The following is a 16,615-nucleotide window of genomic DNA, read 5'->3' as shown; positions in this document are numbered from 1 at the left end:
GCAGATATAGAAGTATAAGTTTAAATAAGCATATGACACCTCAATATAAGTTTGTACACTCCCACCACTATGACAGCATCCAAGGCCTCTCTCCAGATGTGAGTCTTAATGAGCAATAACCACAGACATAAATACCTCTCAGAAATGAGGAACATTCTCATGGTGTCAGCACTGCTATTTCTTGGTGATTTCCCAATACCATTAGGAAACATTCTTCAGTCTCAAAAGACGAGTTGGTGGTCTTGTTATTTTTTTGAACTTCTAAAGAGAAGTGGGAAAAGATAAAACCAGCACCCAGGGCAATCACAACTTCATGTGGCCCAAGTCTTCTGAGATGTCTGCAGTAGCCAACATGTCTTGGGTCCTGCTTTCTGTGCTGTGCCTCATCATTCAAACTCCAGGTAAGCACGATTAAATCACACTTTACATGAAGCTCAAATTACTTAATGGATCCTTAAAGTACCTTTACGAAAATGACATATGTACCTGTGATCCAAAGATCAATATTGTAATCATGTAAAAAGTGGTGTGAACGTGCACATTCCCTTGTGGGGATGCATGTGTAGTAAATCCTATACTGGAGGAGTGCATACCTAAAGCTTTATGTAAGCTCACCACAAAGTTACCATTTGCTTAATATTACTGTACCTAAAGAAAAGAAAGTAGAATAATTTTAAATAATTATGCTACACACACATACAACTCAGTGAAGTCTTTTCAAACCCATTTATTCAATTCCTTTAAAAGCATTCATAGTCAAGATGGTGACTTAAATAATAGTTTAGTAAGAATGTCCCTAAAAATGTGCATCTCCTAAAATAATCTTACTAGTTTATTATTCTCTTGATTTTTTGTTTGTTGCTTTTTGTTGCTGGAGAATGAATCCAGAGCCTCATACAAACATGAACTGAGCTATCTCTAGCTCTTAGCATGTTATTTTCTAAAACACACAGCCCCAAATGACGCTACACTACCCTACTTAAAATTTCAACATTCACCTCCATCCCAGGATTCAAATTCTGCTTTATTCTGATATTTCAGCATGATAGTACTTATCACCTGCCAATGTGTAGTTGATTCATTTATAATACATGTAACTGTCTATCTAGATGATAATAGATAAACTAATAGACAAATAGAATGTGAATTCTATAAACATAGGGATCACAGTCTATTTTATTGATTGATTTGACTTAACAACCTCAAACCATGATGAGCTTAAAGTTAGCATTCAATAAATATTTTGGAGTGAATATCTGAGTTTTCATATTAAAAAAAAATATCAGACACAGTTTCTTACTGTCTCAAGAAGAATATAACACTTTTACATTATATTTTGCTATGATTATGTGAAAAATCAGATATAGTGATTTGAGACATTATAAAGTAAGAATGTACTATTGACTCGTCTCCATTTCTAAAACGAAATATTTTTTGAGATGTAAGAACTTAAAATTTCATTAAAGCTTTCTTGACTTCAATCTTTATAGTCCTTAAAGAGAAACTACTGCCCAATGCTTTTTACTTTAAAACATCTTGCAAAGGCCCTTGACTAAATCAAATAGTAAGCCATGCTTGGAAAATGTCCTCAAATCCAAATAAAGCAAGTAATGATGTAAACAAGTACTTTGAAGGCTTTCCCAAAATTTCAGTTAGCTTTAAAATTTGCAACAGATATTATTAAAGTTCACTCTAATTTTAAGTCTATCACTATTCTTATTATTGGACTCATATAACCATTTGAATAGTGAATACTTACACTAATGCAGTCCTAAATTTCCTGCATGAGGGACTCTTCTCAGGACAGCACTGTAGCAGAATTCTGGGAGCATTTACTGTTTCCCTTCAAATTCTCCCTATTTGTAGGTGCAGAACTGCCTGGTGTCCTGAGTCCCTTGCATTGTCACAGTAAGCAGGAACATGCCTTTAAGCCCAGATACTTTTGTGTGAAAACATAGGCACTCGAAAATAAGATTGTCTTTATATGAATGATTGGATGATTATAAAGAAAAGAAAAGCTGTGCTGCCATTTTCCTAGAATGGTGCTATGTAATTTTACCTTTTATTTAAGTTGTAAACCAATCTCTTTCTTTGATGATAAATGATATAAAGGTAAAGTGCATTCTCTAAGGCTATTTACTAAGGACATTTGACCACTTCTTTTGACTCCAAGGTAAGTTATTTTCTCAATATTTGTAAACAAAGGAAATTTTCCTATGTGATATAATTTCAAGCACATCAAGAATGATTCTTTGTCTTTTTCCTACTTGCTTTCTATTGCTTTAAAATTCCTCAAAGAGAGATCAGTGAAAACATTATTTCCTACGAGATCTCCAGTCCTGAGGGCAATGAGAATGAAAGAGCACCATGGCTTAACTGTCCTGCAAATGGTCAAATCACCGAGTCACTACAGTCTCGCTGAATATTACCTGCCTAGGAAATATTTGATACAGGGTGTACTTAGTCAAGGTTTGCATCACACTGAGAACCAAACATAGGAAAGGAAAAGCAGATGCCCCGAGAACATTTAGCAAGATTTTGCAGAGGATGGTAGAGGAAGAAGGAACTGGAATTCTTCACCCAGAAATCCTGGTTCACCAATCTCTCTTCTTAATTTCTGTTTCTGGTCATGGTGGCCCAGAATTTGCATGCAAAGAGATCATCCAAAGAACTGTTCATCATTATGATGTCTCTGTAGAATGGAGAATGAGACAGAGAGAAAGGGAGACAGAGACAGAGAGAGGAGATGAAGATAGGAGAATCAATTTGTTCTTAATGTTTACTATCTAGACAGGAATTTACTAGTCTTTGATGTTTCAACAAACTAACACAATCAAACCAAACCAAACCAAAACAGAAACTTTTAAATCTTTTATATCGGTATTATCTTTTTTTTTTCTAGCAATAGCCATAAAGCAGACTTCTGAATTTAACCTCCATGAAATAGTTCATCCTAAAATCCTACACAGTTTACATGAAAGAGGAATGGAGAACAACCAGACAAAGAAAGGTGGGAAAGAGGTAAGCACTGTGAAGGATCGTGGTAGATTTTACAATCATCTGGGGACGAAACAAAGTCCTTTTACTGATTGAAGTGATGTCCCAGTTCACATGGAATAACTTGTCTTGATATCCATATGCAGAGTTCCCCCTTTTTTTCAGGACAGATCATGTGATTCCTCAAAATGGTTTTGTAGTTAAGCAATCCTTGGACTTTTCTTCAAAACTGTGGAGGGAAGCAAAGGATCCCAGGAAGGGCAAGCATATGTTGGAAATGGTGCTATGTGCTCGACTCTCCCATCTCACTTCTTCACATTTTCCTCAACCCTTTTTCCCAGTGCCTTGTTTTTTCCTAAGTCATTTTGTCTTTAACAGAGAATTCAACTTTAGCTCAGTAGTTAACAACATTGTTATTTTTCATTGATTAGAATTATTGACTTTTTGACTCCCTGTTGTTGCCAACATTTCCCTCATCTTGTAGTTTTCATCTTATTTAATTCTTAGATTTGAACCAAGCAAGATATGTCATGGACAGGTACAAATTCCCAATGAGGAATGTGATCATAAAGTATGCCTAAAATACCTTAAAGAATAAAAGTAAATAAAATTGCATATCAAGTAAAAATATATGCCCTGTTGTTCTCTTTTTTGTGATTAATGATGTTCTCAGGATGGTGGTATATTGCACCCTGGAACAAATGGTAAGTCCCTATCTTATGTATTAGAGCTAGTTTAATCTGCATCATTACTGTGTAATTGTACTTCTAGGAAGTCCTTAATATGCAAATTATGCTTTATTTTAGATATTTTAGAGGCACAAGAGAACTGTTATTACCTTATATGTGTTTATAATTGTTCTAATTTGCACTACATATAACATTAAATTCAGAAATATAAATCATATGGTATAATTACACCATTAAAATTTTCAGGAAACTTATATATCTGAAGTTCAGTACCTGATTAAATTAAATGGAGAAGAAATCATTCTTCACCTACAAAAAGCTAAGTAAGTTGTACTTTCTCAGATCTAATCACTGAATTTTATTAAGCAAATGCTGGAGAAAAATTTTTGGGACTCTGTTCAGTATGGTTGGAGGCATACTGAACTTTAGATGTTATTAATTTGTGCTGATGTTATCTAAGAAGGTTGATGCTTTCCTGGGGAACCATTTGCAAACTGTAAAACAATTCAAAGCTACAAATACATATGACTTTCTTCCCTGAACTTTTTGCAAGTTATTGAAATCATTTCTACTTTGGTAAACTCTGATTTTTGTGGCTTTCCATTAGATTTATATGAGTGTATGTCCAAGGTAGATTCAGAGTGTGCAGAATTGAGATATATTCTAAGGGATGGGTCTCCATCAAGATCTATAACACTCAATAAACTACTTTTGGGAGGCAATGGATCTTGATATGCACTCGTGACCTAGCATCCTTCACAGATTTTGTGAAAGTTGTGTACTTTGTGCAAAGAATCCCAAAGTGACCCATTTGTCATTGAAAAACTCTGCAGCTGAAAAGTAATTGAGAGCATTTACCTCCAATTTAATTATTACTAATTTTTTGTTGTGAGTTTCAATGTTGGAAAGAAATCAAGGGCCAAAATGTCAGTTCTTTCTCATCATAGGCATTATAATTCCTTTAGTGAAGAACGGCTACCTCAGGTAAAGGAGCCTTTGTCAGCATCTTGAGTGTACTATGCTGCTTTCTGCTCTCTACAGGTATGTTCCGGGGCCAGACTACACTGAAACATACTACTCCCCCGGAGCAGAGGAAATAACCAGGAGCTCTCAGAACATGGTAGGACTTAAACACTCCCTGGAACTCTTCCACCACCTATCATTGACCTTACAAAATTCAGAGATCCAAAGTTAACTTTAAAAAATTATTTGAAATCAAAGTGCTCACATATGACCTGTGAGACAACAGGTGGAAAATCACCTGTTGTTTAAAATGTAGGAGTAACAGGTGGCTTCTAAATATTGCATTTTTAAGAGCAACCCAAAGTCCACTTGCTCCTACACCATTTGATCCAGAGGTTAGAAATACCCTTATAGCCAATTGAAAGGTCATGTCACTATCTACTGTTTCTTTAAGATAAGTTTATTTTTCTTAAGGTCAGCAATGGAATATCAGTTAGTGAATGAATATGTTTGTATCTGGTCAAGCCACCATCTTATACAGCAAAGCCAGATGTCATCAACCATAGAGAACTAGAGCAGAGCAGGAAATAATACAGAAAAGCTCATTCAAGAGATATTACCAAGCTAAGATACTTGCTCACAGGCATACTTCACGGCACCCTAAATGTGCACAGCTCTATAAACAAACAAAACCCCCACAATACTTGTTACAAAATAGTACTTCATTCCCTCCTCTTATCAAAACACTCATATTCTAGGTATGCTGATTTTTGTTAACATTTGTCCTCAGTGGAGAGTATCTGATAAATTAATTCATGCTCAAATGTTAGAGTCTGATGGTGTCTTAACACGGTACTTTTCCAAGTCTTCAATGAGAAAATGTTTTGACGGGGAGTCTTGCAAAGAAGACACACTCACATAGATGATGGATTCCCGACTCTTCAGCAAGTAAATTTACTTTGAATCAGAGATTTCTCATTACCTTTTGTAGATGATGTCACATATGTGGCCCTAATATGATGTGGACCACCAATCATGTTGAAGTCTTTGGTTATAGGCAAATATTCTGGGGTCTTAAACCTGGTAAAGGGATTTCACTAGTAGTCCTATAACACTGATATATTAAAGCAGTTAGTGTGAAAAATAGGAGCCTGATTTTATTAACATGCACCTTTGAGACTCACACAAAGAGCTAATTTCTTGAAAACTGGCCCCACAGCCTGCAACCCTGCCCACAGTCCACCAAATCTCAAAGTGATTGGCTATTTTCCAGCAGCAACATTCACTTTCACCACAAGCCCACTTATGTGCTAGGCACTGGACTTTACCTTAGTGCAAATTAAGGTCTGAAAAACAACGCAGACACCAATTGAGAAACCTCCAAGCCTCTCACTGTTTTTGTTTCTGGAAAGTGGTAAGGACATAGACACTACTTGAACTTTTGTACACATTCAAGATGGCAGCTTCCCACATTATTGTGATTCGTGTACCCTTGCAGTTTATGTGTGTGCATAAACTATACTTATATATGTGTATATGTATTTCTAAAGAATATATGTATTTCTTAATTCCAGAAACACTGTTACTATGAAGGTCACATCCTGAATGAAAAGGATTCTTTTGCCAGCCTTAGCACCTGTGATGGGTTGAGGTGAGAGACGCTATCAGAATTATGAAATATCAGGCATCATTTTCTTATGAGCTTAAGATAAGGAACAAAGTATCACCATTACAATCATTTCATAATCTGCTACTCTTGAAATCTAGACCCACCTTATTTAAGCAAGAGTGCTACATTCTGGACTTGCTGATGTCTGGGTTCATTTCCAAGTTCATCTTCACTCTGAAGGAATCACGTTTTATTTTAATAAAGCTTCTACTCTGTAGTTTTCTCAGTTGAACTTAATTTTTTAAGAATATGTGTGTGTTCATTTTATATAAATAACTCTTGCCAATTAGAGAAAATTCAGAGAGTAAGAGGAAGCACAAATAAGAAAATAATAGCTACCCCCAAATTTGACCGCTGAATGATCAGTATTACTAACACTTTATTGTGTTTTAGCCCTTTATATATATAGACAAATATATCTTTCACATGGGTAAAATAAGAAAGAAAACATGTAATTTTTTCAATATTGGTGATATATAATATAACATTGTAACTTTTGCCCATATCATAAAATATCTTTATGGCTATAATTTTAATGACGTTTATGTCAGATTTATAATATTACATTATCTGGATTTGTGTTCTCTTCCTAAATGATTTCTCTTTCTATAAAAGGAGATTTCTTATGCCACTACTAGTCCCAGTTGGCTATTCTGGGGCACCTGCTAACCCTTGTTCTCCTCTCTGGAGTTCTTGGCATCTGTACATCCCTTTACTCCATTCCCCATTATCTTCCTGGGCTCTGCCAAGAAATACTTGCTAAATGAATAAATGAGCTGAAAAAGTACTTATCAAGTTAATGGTGTAAATGCCAAATTTAGGGGGATTGCTTCATCTTAGTAATTCTTCAGATTCTCTGGATAAATAAGATAGGCATCATTTTAATATTGAAAAATACTGATTATAACTTAACCTGTAAGACGGGTGAGGGAATACCCACATGTATAAATTTGGATGGAGGAGAGGTAAAGAGCAGGTGTGTAAGAGGCTGGGCATTAGGTAGTCTGGAAGTACAAGTCTCTCTATCTCACAGAGGATACTTCACACATCATGGCCAAAGGTATCAGATCAAGCCACTGCAAAGCACGGAGCAGGGCAAACATGCTGTCCTTACGTACAGTCAGGAGGAACCAGACATGGCAAATCGCTTGTGTGGCATGAGAAGAGCTGGCAGAAAACAAGGCCATAGTAGAATGTCAAGGTTACTCAACAGTACAAAGGTGAGGATAGCTCTACAACAGTTATGATTTCAGCTGTCTCAGTGGCGGCACATGATACACCAGAGCGCTCAGCAATGCCTGCTGCATGCAAAGCTTATTCGTTACTTGTTCTTCAACTTCATCTCTCTCTGGGAAAAACCTTTTGTAAGACTTTGAATCTTTTACAATAAAGACATGTTAACACTATTCTTTTATTATTTGTAAAGCCGGAAGATTTCCTTCAGGGACAGAAGTACATTGATCTCTTTCTGGTGCTGGATAATGCCTTTGTGAGTATGAAATTTGTGTGCTTCTTAGACAGTTTATTCAATTTTTGAGTTTGTCAAGCAAAAGAAAGCAATTAGCTTTGTAGTAAGGAGGCATTTGGTCCAGCTGGTTTCTTGGCTGTGCCATCTGTCTTGTCTATATCCGTTTTCACTGCAATCCATTTTAATATCTATCTGCCTCCAAATATTTAGATATTGGTGATATGCTTAATGCCACATAGCCTTAGGCAATAACCACAAAAATGAGAAATAAAAAGAATAAATTGTTAAAATATTAAATTCTTTTATATTTTAAGATAAGATATAAATACATCTTTAATATAAATATCATTAACATAAATTTGGAACAAAGCTATACATAACTTATAAATCATATTTAAGTATACAGAGAGAAAAACACTAGAATCTGTCTTTACTTAATACATTCTGGCCGGAGATTTAGCACAGTGGTTCTGCCGCCTGCTCTGCAAGTGCAAGGGCTGGAGTTTGATCCCCAGTACCAAAAAAAAAAAATGTTACTGAGACTTAATACATTCTTCATAAACATTCTTCATAAATGCTTCATAAACAAATTTTAGTTGACCTTAAATTGCTTCCAAATTAAATTATTAATTTAACTTATTGAACTTAAAGATGAATAACAATGTAATTTCATGAGTGGCTCTCATCAAAAAACTCTTGCATTAAAATTTGTTGAAACAGGGCCGGAGATTTAGCTCAGAGGTGCTGCCACCTGCCTCATAAGTGCAAGGTCCCAAGTTAGATCCCCAGTACCAAAAAAAATTGTTGAAAAAAAATCTTGAATAGGGTAGTCATGGAATGAAGAGATGCTAATTATATTAAAATATGCAATTTTTCAATAAATGTGAAATCCTGTACCCTATTGACCTTCTCATTTTAATTTGCTATTTTAATTGTGCTCTGTGTTTTGCATTTTATAGTACAAGATGTATAATGGGAATCTCACTGTGATGAGAAGCTTTTTGTTTGATGTGCTGAACCTACTCAATGTGGTAAGATATTTGTCCTGTAAGTATGAGTGTCCACATACGAGCTTGGGGCTGCCCTGTAACTTCATAACAAGGGCTGAGAGTGTCACAGTGCCTTCAGGACAGCAGTTATGGAAAATTTAGACCAAAAAAAAAAAGATCAACATCAAAGTAAAAATCACACACACTGTAGCAAAGACATTTTATAGGATTTCTATTTTCAGAATGAAAATTATTCATCACCAATGGCCCATCCCTTTATCTATCATGTGATCAACAAAAGCTCCAAACAGTAAAAGAATCCTGCACTTTTTCATGAAGAAAAATGTTCTTCCCACAGATGTATAACACTATAGATGTTCACGTGGCCTTGGTAGGTATGGAAATCTGGTCTGATGGTGATAAAATCAAGGTGGAACCCACCCTTGGCAAAACATATAGTAAGTTCCTGCACTGGCATAGATCTACCCTGGGGAAAAAGAAGATCCACGACCACGCTCAGCTTCTCAGGTGAGCACATGCCAGCCAGTGCAGATATATATCAGTAGAGTGGATAGTTAGCTCCCAGGTTCCTTGGTTTCTGTTCATTCACATCCCAATCAGTCCTTACACTGCCTGTGAGATTTTTGGAGGTCCCTGTGAGATAAATAACATAGGTTCTTAAATGTGAGAAAACCATCTGTGATCATTATAATGGTATGGGACAGTAGAAGCTGCTCTGGGGAGCAATGGACATGAAATCTCTGACATCACCAATACAGCTACAGTTCCAAAGGCTCTGACATGATGGTGTCTCTGTACCTTTCACACAGTGGAATTGGCTTCAACAATCGGCGCGTAGGAATGGCAAACTCGAATTCCTTATGTTCCCCAGTTTCAGTTGCTGTCATTGAGGTTTGTAAACTCATACTAAGGCTCACTGTGGTTCCATATCTCTAGGAAGATGAATATGTGCTTGGTGCAGACAGTAAGCATAATGAGCATCTGCTGAATGAAAAAGGAAAGGTAGAAATGAAAGTACTGGTAGATTATTGCAGTGAAAATTCCCTGGATTATGAAACATCAGCCCTGTCAAAAGACTTCACACTTTAGTGGGTGTTAAGAGATAAAAGCAGGAATACTGATCCAGAGAGGGGATCTGTGTGCCATCTGTGGTCTGAGTTATCTCTAAATTAGTTATCTATGATGGAAGAGGTCAGAGAAGGAAGACAGGTGCATGTGGGTGTCACATAGCCAAGCCCCACTAATGTCAGAGGCATCATAATGGTTCTTATAGACTTCCTAGTTCATATTATGATGCCTATTAATACTTTCCAAGAGGAATGTGATTAATTTAGCCATTGTTTACTGAGTACTTAGTGTCTATGAGTCCAACAAATACTGAGCACACATGCAATGACTTAATTCATGGGACCCAACCATTTCAAATGTTCATTCAACGTTAACCAATAAGCAATTTCAGGGAAAGAAGCTTAATGACTCATTTCCATCACTTAAGCTATTCTTTTAAAGTACTGCACATTTACAATTCAGAACAAACATGTTTAGTTTCATAAATAAGAAGTAACAGATGTTTCCATGTTTTCCAGGGTATAAATAAGAATAACGTGGCTCTCGCAGGAGTGATGGCCCACGAGTTGGGTCATGTCCTTGGTATGCCTGACATCCCCTACACCACCAAGTGTCCCTCTGGCAGTTGTGTCATGAGTCAATATCTGAGGTAAAATCATGTCACCCTAAATTACAAAAGACACTTCCTAAATCTAAAAGGATTTAGATGCACTCTGCCCCGGTGAGATGGGTATTTTTCCCCAAAGACTGCATACACCACTTGTTCAACTTCCAGGCTCTTTTGGTACAGATTTTACCAAATATAGGGATGATTCTTTGAGAGCCCCAAATATTCCAAGGTAGAGTTTATAACCGTGAAAATTATATTATTTTAATTTAAAATTATTTTAACTTAAAGTGAAATCATAGTTGTTAAAAACATCAGAATATTTAAGAAAATCATGCCTTCATAATTACCCATACTTTATTCTTGAGGTGCTCACAAATAAGATGAGAAATATTTCTGTAGAACCTAAAAGTTTGCAATTATTTCTTCACTAGGTCATTGTTTTGGTCTCTTAGCCTCTTACCCTTCAGTTGCAGATGAGTGGATGACAATAAGTGGTAACATTTATTATTAACCTTCTTTAGGACTGTGATGAGACCACATGGGGATTTGAAAACTTCCAATTCTCCATCTGTGTGTCTAGGAAAAAGATTTCAATTAGCATAGTATGCATGCACTACCACCCGGCATGTGTAGCATAGCATGGCACTTAACATTTACTTAATTTGGAATTTCCATTGAGCTGGGTAATACAATTAGATAAGTCAGATTTTCCTGTTCAGTTATCATGCAAAAGCCACTCTATTGTGTATCATGTTCTTTCTAAGTATTTTTTCTGGTTGCAGTTCAAAATTCCCAAAGGATTTTAGTACAACCTGCCGCTTACATTTTCAAAAATACATTCTATCTCAAAAACCAAAGTGCCTTCTACAAGCACCTAGTCCTACAAATATAATGACAAAGCCAGTGTGTGGGAACCAACTTCTGGAAGTAGGAGAAGACTGTGATTGTGGATCTCCTAAGGTATGAGAATATATGCAGTTTAAATTTTTATTGGACACTTACTGGGGCAAAAATAGGCAGTTTTATAGTTTTCTGTTCTTTTTAAATGTTCTTTCAAAAGCTAAATTTGACAGAAAAGTTAAAAAGTAGATTTGCACTTGTGTTTTGCTAGTGATTTTAGTCATTTTTCAAAAGTAGGATATGCTTGTGATATGATGGTATGAAGTTGAATGTAAAGGAGTAAATCATCAGCCACTTATTACCTCTCTAAACATATTTCTTAGAAATCTCTTAATTCCATAATGTCAGCCAATCATTTGTTAAGCAGTAGCAACTACAGATCTGGAAGTAAGTTCTCACTGCAGAGAAAGTGGCATTTTTTCATCAAGTCCATACATAAACAAGGAGATAAATTAATCAAAGGATGTAAAAACAAAAGAGAAGTCACATAAACATTTGGAAAATGAATTATTAACATATAGCACCTAAGATGCTATGATTCTGTTAACATTTATAAACTAGCAGGGCATTCATGTAATCTAGTGAATGTCTCTGATAGAATATTCCACTTGCAATCTCATATTCATTTTCTAAGAATGCTGCTTTCTTAGCAATGTTTAAGTCAAAAATTATCATTTGAAGAGATTATAAGTGTTAGACAATCTTCAAATGCCCTATGTCCTATCTCCTTTGTTATAACAGGTCTACCTTATGTATATTGTTGTCATACTAATTTAGAGAAATGGGGCTCACAAAGTAACTAGTAGCTAAGCAACTAGTTCCAAGAATGAAAGCTAGTAACTGGTAGCCAAATGAAATCTGAAATTCATCCAATACTTCAGATGACTTGCTTACTGTGTAGGAGACAGCTAATTCCTCTATGCTTCAGCGTATTTATTCAGAAATTTTAAACTGTTAGATGACATCAGAATGTTGTTTGATATGACTTAAATATTTATTGAAGGACATTGCAAAGATTCTGCTAATTATAACAAAATACAAAACTTATAAATGATTTGACTGTTTAAATTAGAGTTAAGTTTATCTCGTTCTGACTAACCTACATTCCCATGTTTTCTTGGGTGGAAGGAAATCAAAGTTTGTAAATCAGAAGTGCTCTGAATTTCAGTCGATGAATAGCACATTTTCAGTGTGTGTACAGACAGGATGCAAAGGAGAAGAGAAACTACTGTCTATATAATACATACTATCTTGTTTTCTTGAAATATACTAATCAACTCTTATACTGTTTCAAAATAGAGTTTCCCGTTTATGTAATTGATTAAAACTAGTAAGTTCAGGCTTATGGACATCTGTATTTTTAAATAACTGCTTTCTTATCCCAAACGTAATTGGGGCTAAGTGATATAGTTCAGTGGTAGCGTTCTTGCCTACTAATGTTGATGCATTATCATTTTTAATATTATTATTATCTTAAATGGTGATTTGGTGACACGTAAAATATTTTTAAGAGTTGATCCTCTTTTTCTTCCAAATAAAGGATTGTATCCCATACAAACAGCGAAAACATGACTTTTACTTTTTCACTATGTCTTCATACCTTTTCCATATCTCATAGTATTTGTTAGAATTTCCAAAAAATATAGAATATAAAGAATCCGTGCCTTTTACATAAATTACAAGCAATGCTTAAATAATTTAATAATGGCTGTCCAAATTATCAACTGTTAATCTTTATCACAATAATACTAGTTATTTTCTCCTCTCAGTCTCTTATATAATTGTGTTCATTGGAGTTGAACCACTCTTGCATTTTTGGGGAAGAAAATGCACACAGATGTAGGAGAGTTACTGTGTTAATGAATCAAGGGTTCAGGTTCGCTAACATTGTATTTAAATTTTAGCATTGATAACCATCTGAGAATAGTGTGTGTGATCATTTGTTCTCACTACCAAAGTAATGCAGGCTTGGTAAAATACTGCGGGGGGTTCAATTCTTTCCCTATTTTTGGAGAGTTTGAATAGTGCAGAAGCATTGTTCCTTGAAGCTTTCAATTAATTTATATGTACCCCAGGAGACAATTTATTTGGAGAATTAGATAATTCTATCTGAATTTTGAAGAGGTAGTTTGTATTGTTTGAGACATTTTTTCCCCTATTATTAACATTCCTCGGTCATTTCCACTGGAATTGGTGTTACAGAGTTATTTAGTTTAACGGTGAAATTTCCCTGCTACCTCATACCTAAATCTTGTTCCCTTGGCCAATGGGAAGAAACCACTGAACTTTCTCTCCCTTTTGAAGAGCTGCACTGATCTTTGCTGCCAGGCCCTGACCTGCAAACTGAAAAGTGCCTGAATGCCCAGAAGATACTTCTGATCACTTCGCGTGAGTCCTTTCTTCTCTTTGCTCCTCAGTATTTTCTCAGTGTTACTTCAGATTTGAGAAAGATGCGACACAATTTATGTTATTCTTGAAAGTGACTCAACTTTGAGAAGAAAGGAAAATACAATCACACACATAAATCACTAACGTTGTGTGAACATCATGATGAAACAAGGGGCTTCTTTGACATCCGTGAGATTAGGACTGCCGAAATCTGCACAGAAATAATATAATTTCCATAGATGATGAGTTTAATACTAGCTAAGATGAAAAGAAGGAAAGAGTAGTGTTTTTTAAACCAACTTTTTAATTAATCAGCACATTTTATTCTTCATGAAGAGCTGAGAGTCGTCATTTGCAAGACAGTCAGAAAATTAATAGCATTTAAGAATATGCTTTAAGACTTAGTAACTGTATTTTTAATAAGTGTCCCAATGAGTTATAATCCAAGTATCCTTCTTATGTCTTAGGCAGTCCTGTGTTATTTGGACTTGGGAATTTAGAGTTTGTTAGTATTTGTTACGGTGGAAAATAGTCTCACTATAAGATGGACAGTAAGAATAATAAAATTCCCCAGTACCAAAAAAAAAAAAAAGAATAATAAAATTCTTCTTAAGTGTGGGAAAGATCCAGGAAACATTATATGGAAAGAGTCAATCTTACTCTTTTTCTAAGTCTTTTCTGGAATCAAAACGTACAGAAAATTGTTGACTGGAACACCACTGACTGTCAAATCCTCAGGGAAGATTAAAGGATAAGGAAGGAGCATCCCGCTTGGACTTATCAACTGTAATTTAATGCCACCCCTCTGAACCACAGGGTATGAGTTCATTCTGCAAGGGATTTAGAATTGCTCCCTGCGTAGCATATTAAAATAAAAAGGAAAAAGGAAAAAGAAAAACAAACTAAGAAAAGGAAAAATAAGGGAAATGAGAAGAAGAGAAAGGAAAAAAGAAAGTCCTTTGAACTCTCCAGGGCTTGGAAGTAGAGTGGCGTGGTGATTTCTGGGTACAGTGGGCCATTTAGTGTCAATGAGAGAAAAGTGAATTTGGACTCAGGACCTGTTAAAGTCTCATCTTAATTCTACCAAAAGCTAGCTGTGGAACCATGAGCTGAGTTACTTCATTTGTTTTCGCACCTGTAAAATGGAGCTGATGATATTTTTTTCTCAGTAGGGTTGTTAGTATTATTTAAATTCTATAAATTTCCATTATCTTTATGAGATAACATTTTATAATTTATAATAACTATGATTTTTAACATTTTTCTCTTAATTAGAAGATGAATCACAGTTCACTTCATTGAAAAGCGACTTTGCAAGACTCAAGAGCTATAACCACTACAGGCATCTTCTATTTTCACCACAAGCACTTTTCGAGATCTTGGTTTCTGTATCCATGGATTCAAACAACCACTGATTGAAAATGTTTGAGAGGAAAAAAATCACAGCCGTACTGAATACATGGACTTTTGTCTTGTTATTATTTTCTTTAAAAATCAGTATTAAAACTACTTTCATCGTATCTTCTTTGTATTAGGTATAAGTAACCTAGAAATGATTTAAAGCATAGAGCAGAATGTGTGTGGGTTATATGCAAATATTGTGCCATTTAATATAATGGAGCAAAGCATCCACAGATTTTGGTATCTATGGGGGGTCCTGGAAAGAATTCCTGGAGATAGAAACAAATGATTCTATTTGTTTTTCACTTGTCATTCTACTCTCTATATTCTTACCAGCCAATTGTTAAATAGGAGTACTTTGAAAATTGCCTGTATAGTTGGACCTAATCACCAATGTGTTTCTAAGGAGCATGAAACTGGCTTGTCTCTGTCCTTTAGAGAACAGGGAAAAAAATTGGCCTTTGACTAAAGTATCTCAAAATGCATGGTTGAAATACTCAGTGTCAATCCAAAATTGTAAATTACAAGTGACTTGTGCTATAACTTGACTTTCATTTTACTAGTGTAACCTAGGAAAAAATATTAGCACCTGATGTGGGAAGAATTTCCATCTTCCTTGCCTTGCCCTTGTAAGTGTTCTGTTTTTCTAATGTATGTAAAGATTAATTAAATACAAACATTTTTCACTTTATCAGATATGATCCTTTGCACATATCTTTCACTCTTGGATATAAAGTGTATTTTGAGAAGGCAATTTGCTTACATTTTCATTGAGCCAGACAAGTAGGCTTTGTTCATCTATTGATTTAATAAGCCATGCTATCAATAAAACTACAACCTTTCAATTTGCTGTGTGGTCTTTATTAAAAATAAATTGAAATTCTTTGTAGGGGTCAAGATCCTGGTTATTGTCCACCCTAAAGAGTATTCTGCATCAATATTAGACACTTGACACAGAAGTCAGGTATGAGTAACTGGGGAAGGGACAGAGTAGGGAAAGCCCTTTCCAATTAGCCTATTGGCATCCAGGCCTGAAATCCGGGGGATGTACAGTATTGGATGATACGGGCCACTCACCTCTAAGTGATTTTAAAGTCTAAGTCCTAAATTCTTGCTTAAAATGTCCTGTTATACAAATTTTAACTTTGAAACAATTTCTGATCTGTAATTTGACATGACAATATGCACTCTTTCACAAAACTGACTTAAAGATTTGGGCAATTTTTTATAATATCTTTTTTTTTGTGTACCAGGGATTGAACTCAGGACGTTGCGCTTGTGAGGCAGGTGCAGTGCCACTGAGCTAAATCTCCAACCCTAACATATGGGCAATTTTAAAGCATGGCAAAATTGACATATTCTAAAACAAAAACATTTTTTTATTTTATGAAAAAGTAAAACAAAATTTCATAAAAATAATAAGAGAATAATAATAATTAAAACACTGTGTAC

General features: G+C 35.3%; 1 protein-coding gene across 1 annotated transcript; it reads left to right on the top strand.

The window, feature by feature from the left end:
- The first annotated feature begins 135 nt into the window (after window positions 1-135).
- Adamdec1 (ADAM like decysin 1) lies at window positions 136-16,008 on the top strand. The gene is made up of 14 exons (XM_004848477.3): window positions 136-401; window positions 2,903-3,021; window positions 3,933-4,009; window positions 4,728-4,806; window positions 6,224-6,300; window positions 7,352-7,538; window positions 7,745-7,807; window positions 8,746-8,817; window positions 9,134-9,303; window positions 9,606-9,687; window positions 10,383-10,513; window positions 11,257-11,434; window positions 13,679-13,762; window positions 15,038-16,008. The coding sequence occupies exons 1-13, from the start codon at window positions 314-316 to the stop codon at window positions 13,730-13,732; spliced, it is 1,377 nt and encodes a 458-aa protein (XP_004848534.1). The 5' UTR covers window positions 136-313; the 3' UTR covers window positions 13,733-13,762; window positions 15,038-16,008.
- The last annotated feature ends 607 nt before the right edge of the window (window positions 16,009-16,615 follow it).

The sequence above is a fragment of the Heterocephalus glaber genome, unplaced genomic scaffold (assembly GCF_053883595.1).
Source record: "Heterocephalus glaber isolate CG9 unplaced genomic scaffold, H.glaber_assembly_v1.0 deba00001460, whole genome shotgun sequence".
Taxonomy (NCBI): Eukaryota; Metazoa; Chordata; class Mammalia; order Rodentia; family Bathyergidae; genus Heterocephalus; species Heterocephalus glaber.
The sequence above is the reverse complement of the archived record's forward strand: the minus strand, read 5'-3'. Positions and strand labels throughout refer to the sequence as shown.

Coding starts and splice junctions, on each gene's coding strand:
- Adamdec1 (XM_004848477.3), top strand. CDS start 314: ATGTGGCCCAAGTCTTCTGAGATGTCTGCAGTAGCCAACATGTCTTGG. Junction 3,022..3,932: donor CAAAGAAAGGTGGGAAAGAG/GTAAGCACTGTG, acceptor TAAAATTTTCAG/GAAACTTATATATCTGAAGT. Junction 9,304..9,605: donor GACCACGCTCAGCTTCTCAG/GTGAGCACATGC, acceptor CCTTTCACACAG/TGGAATTGGCTTCAACAATC.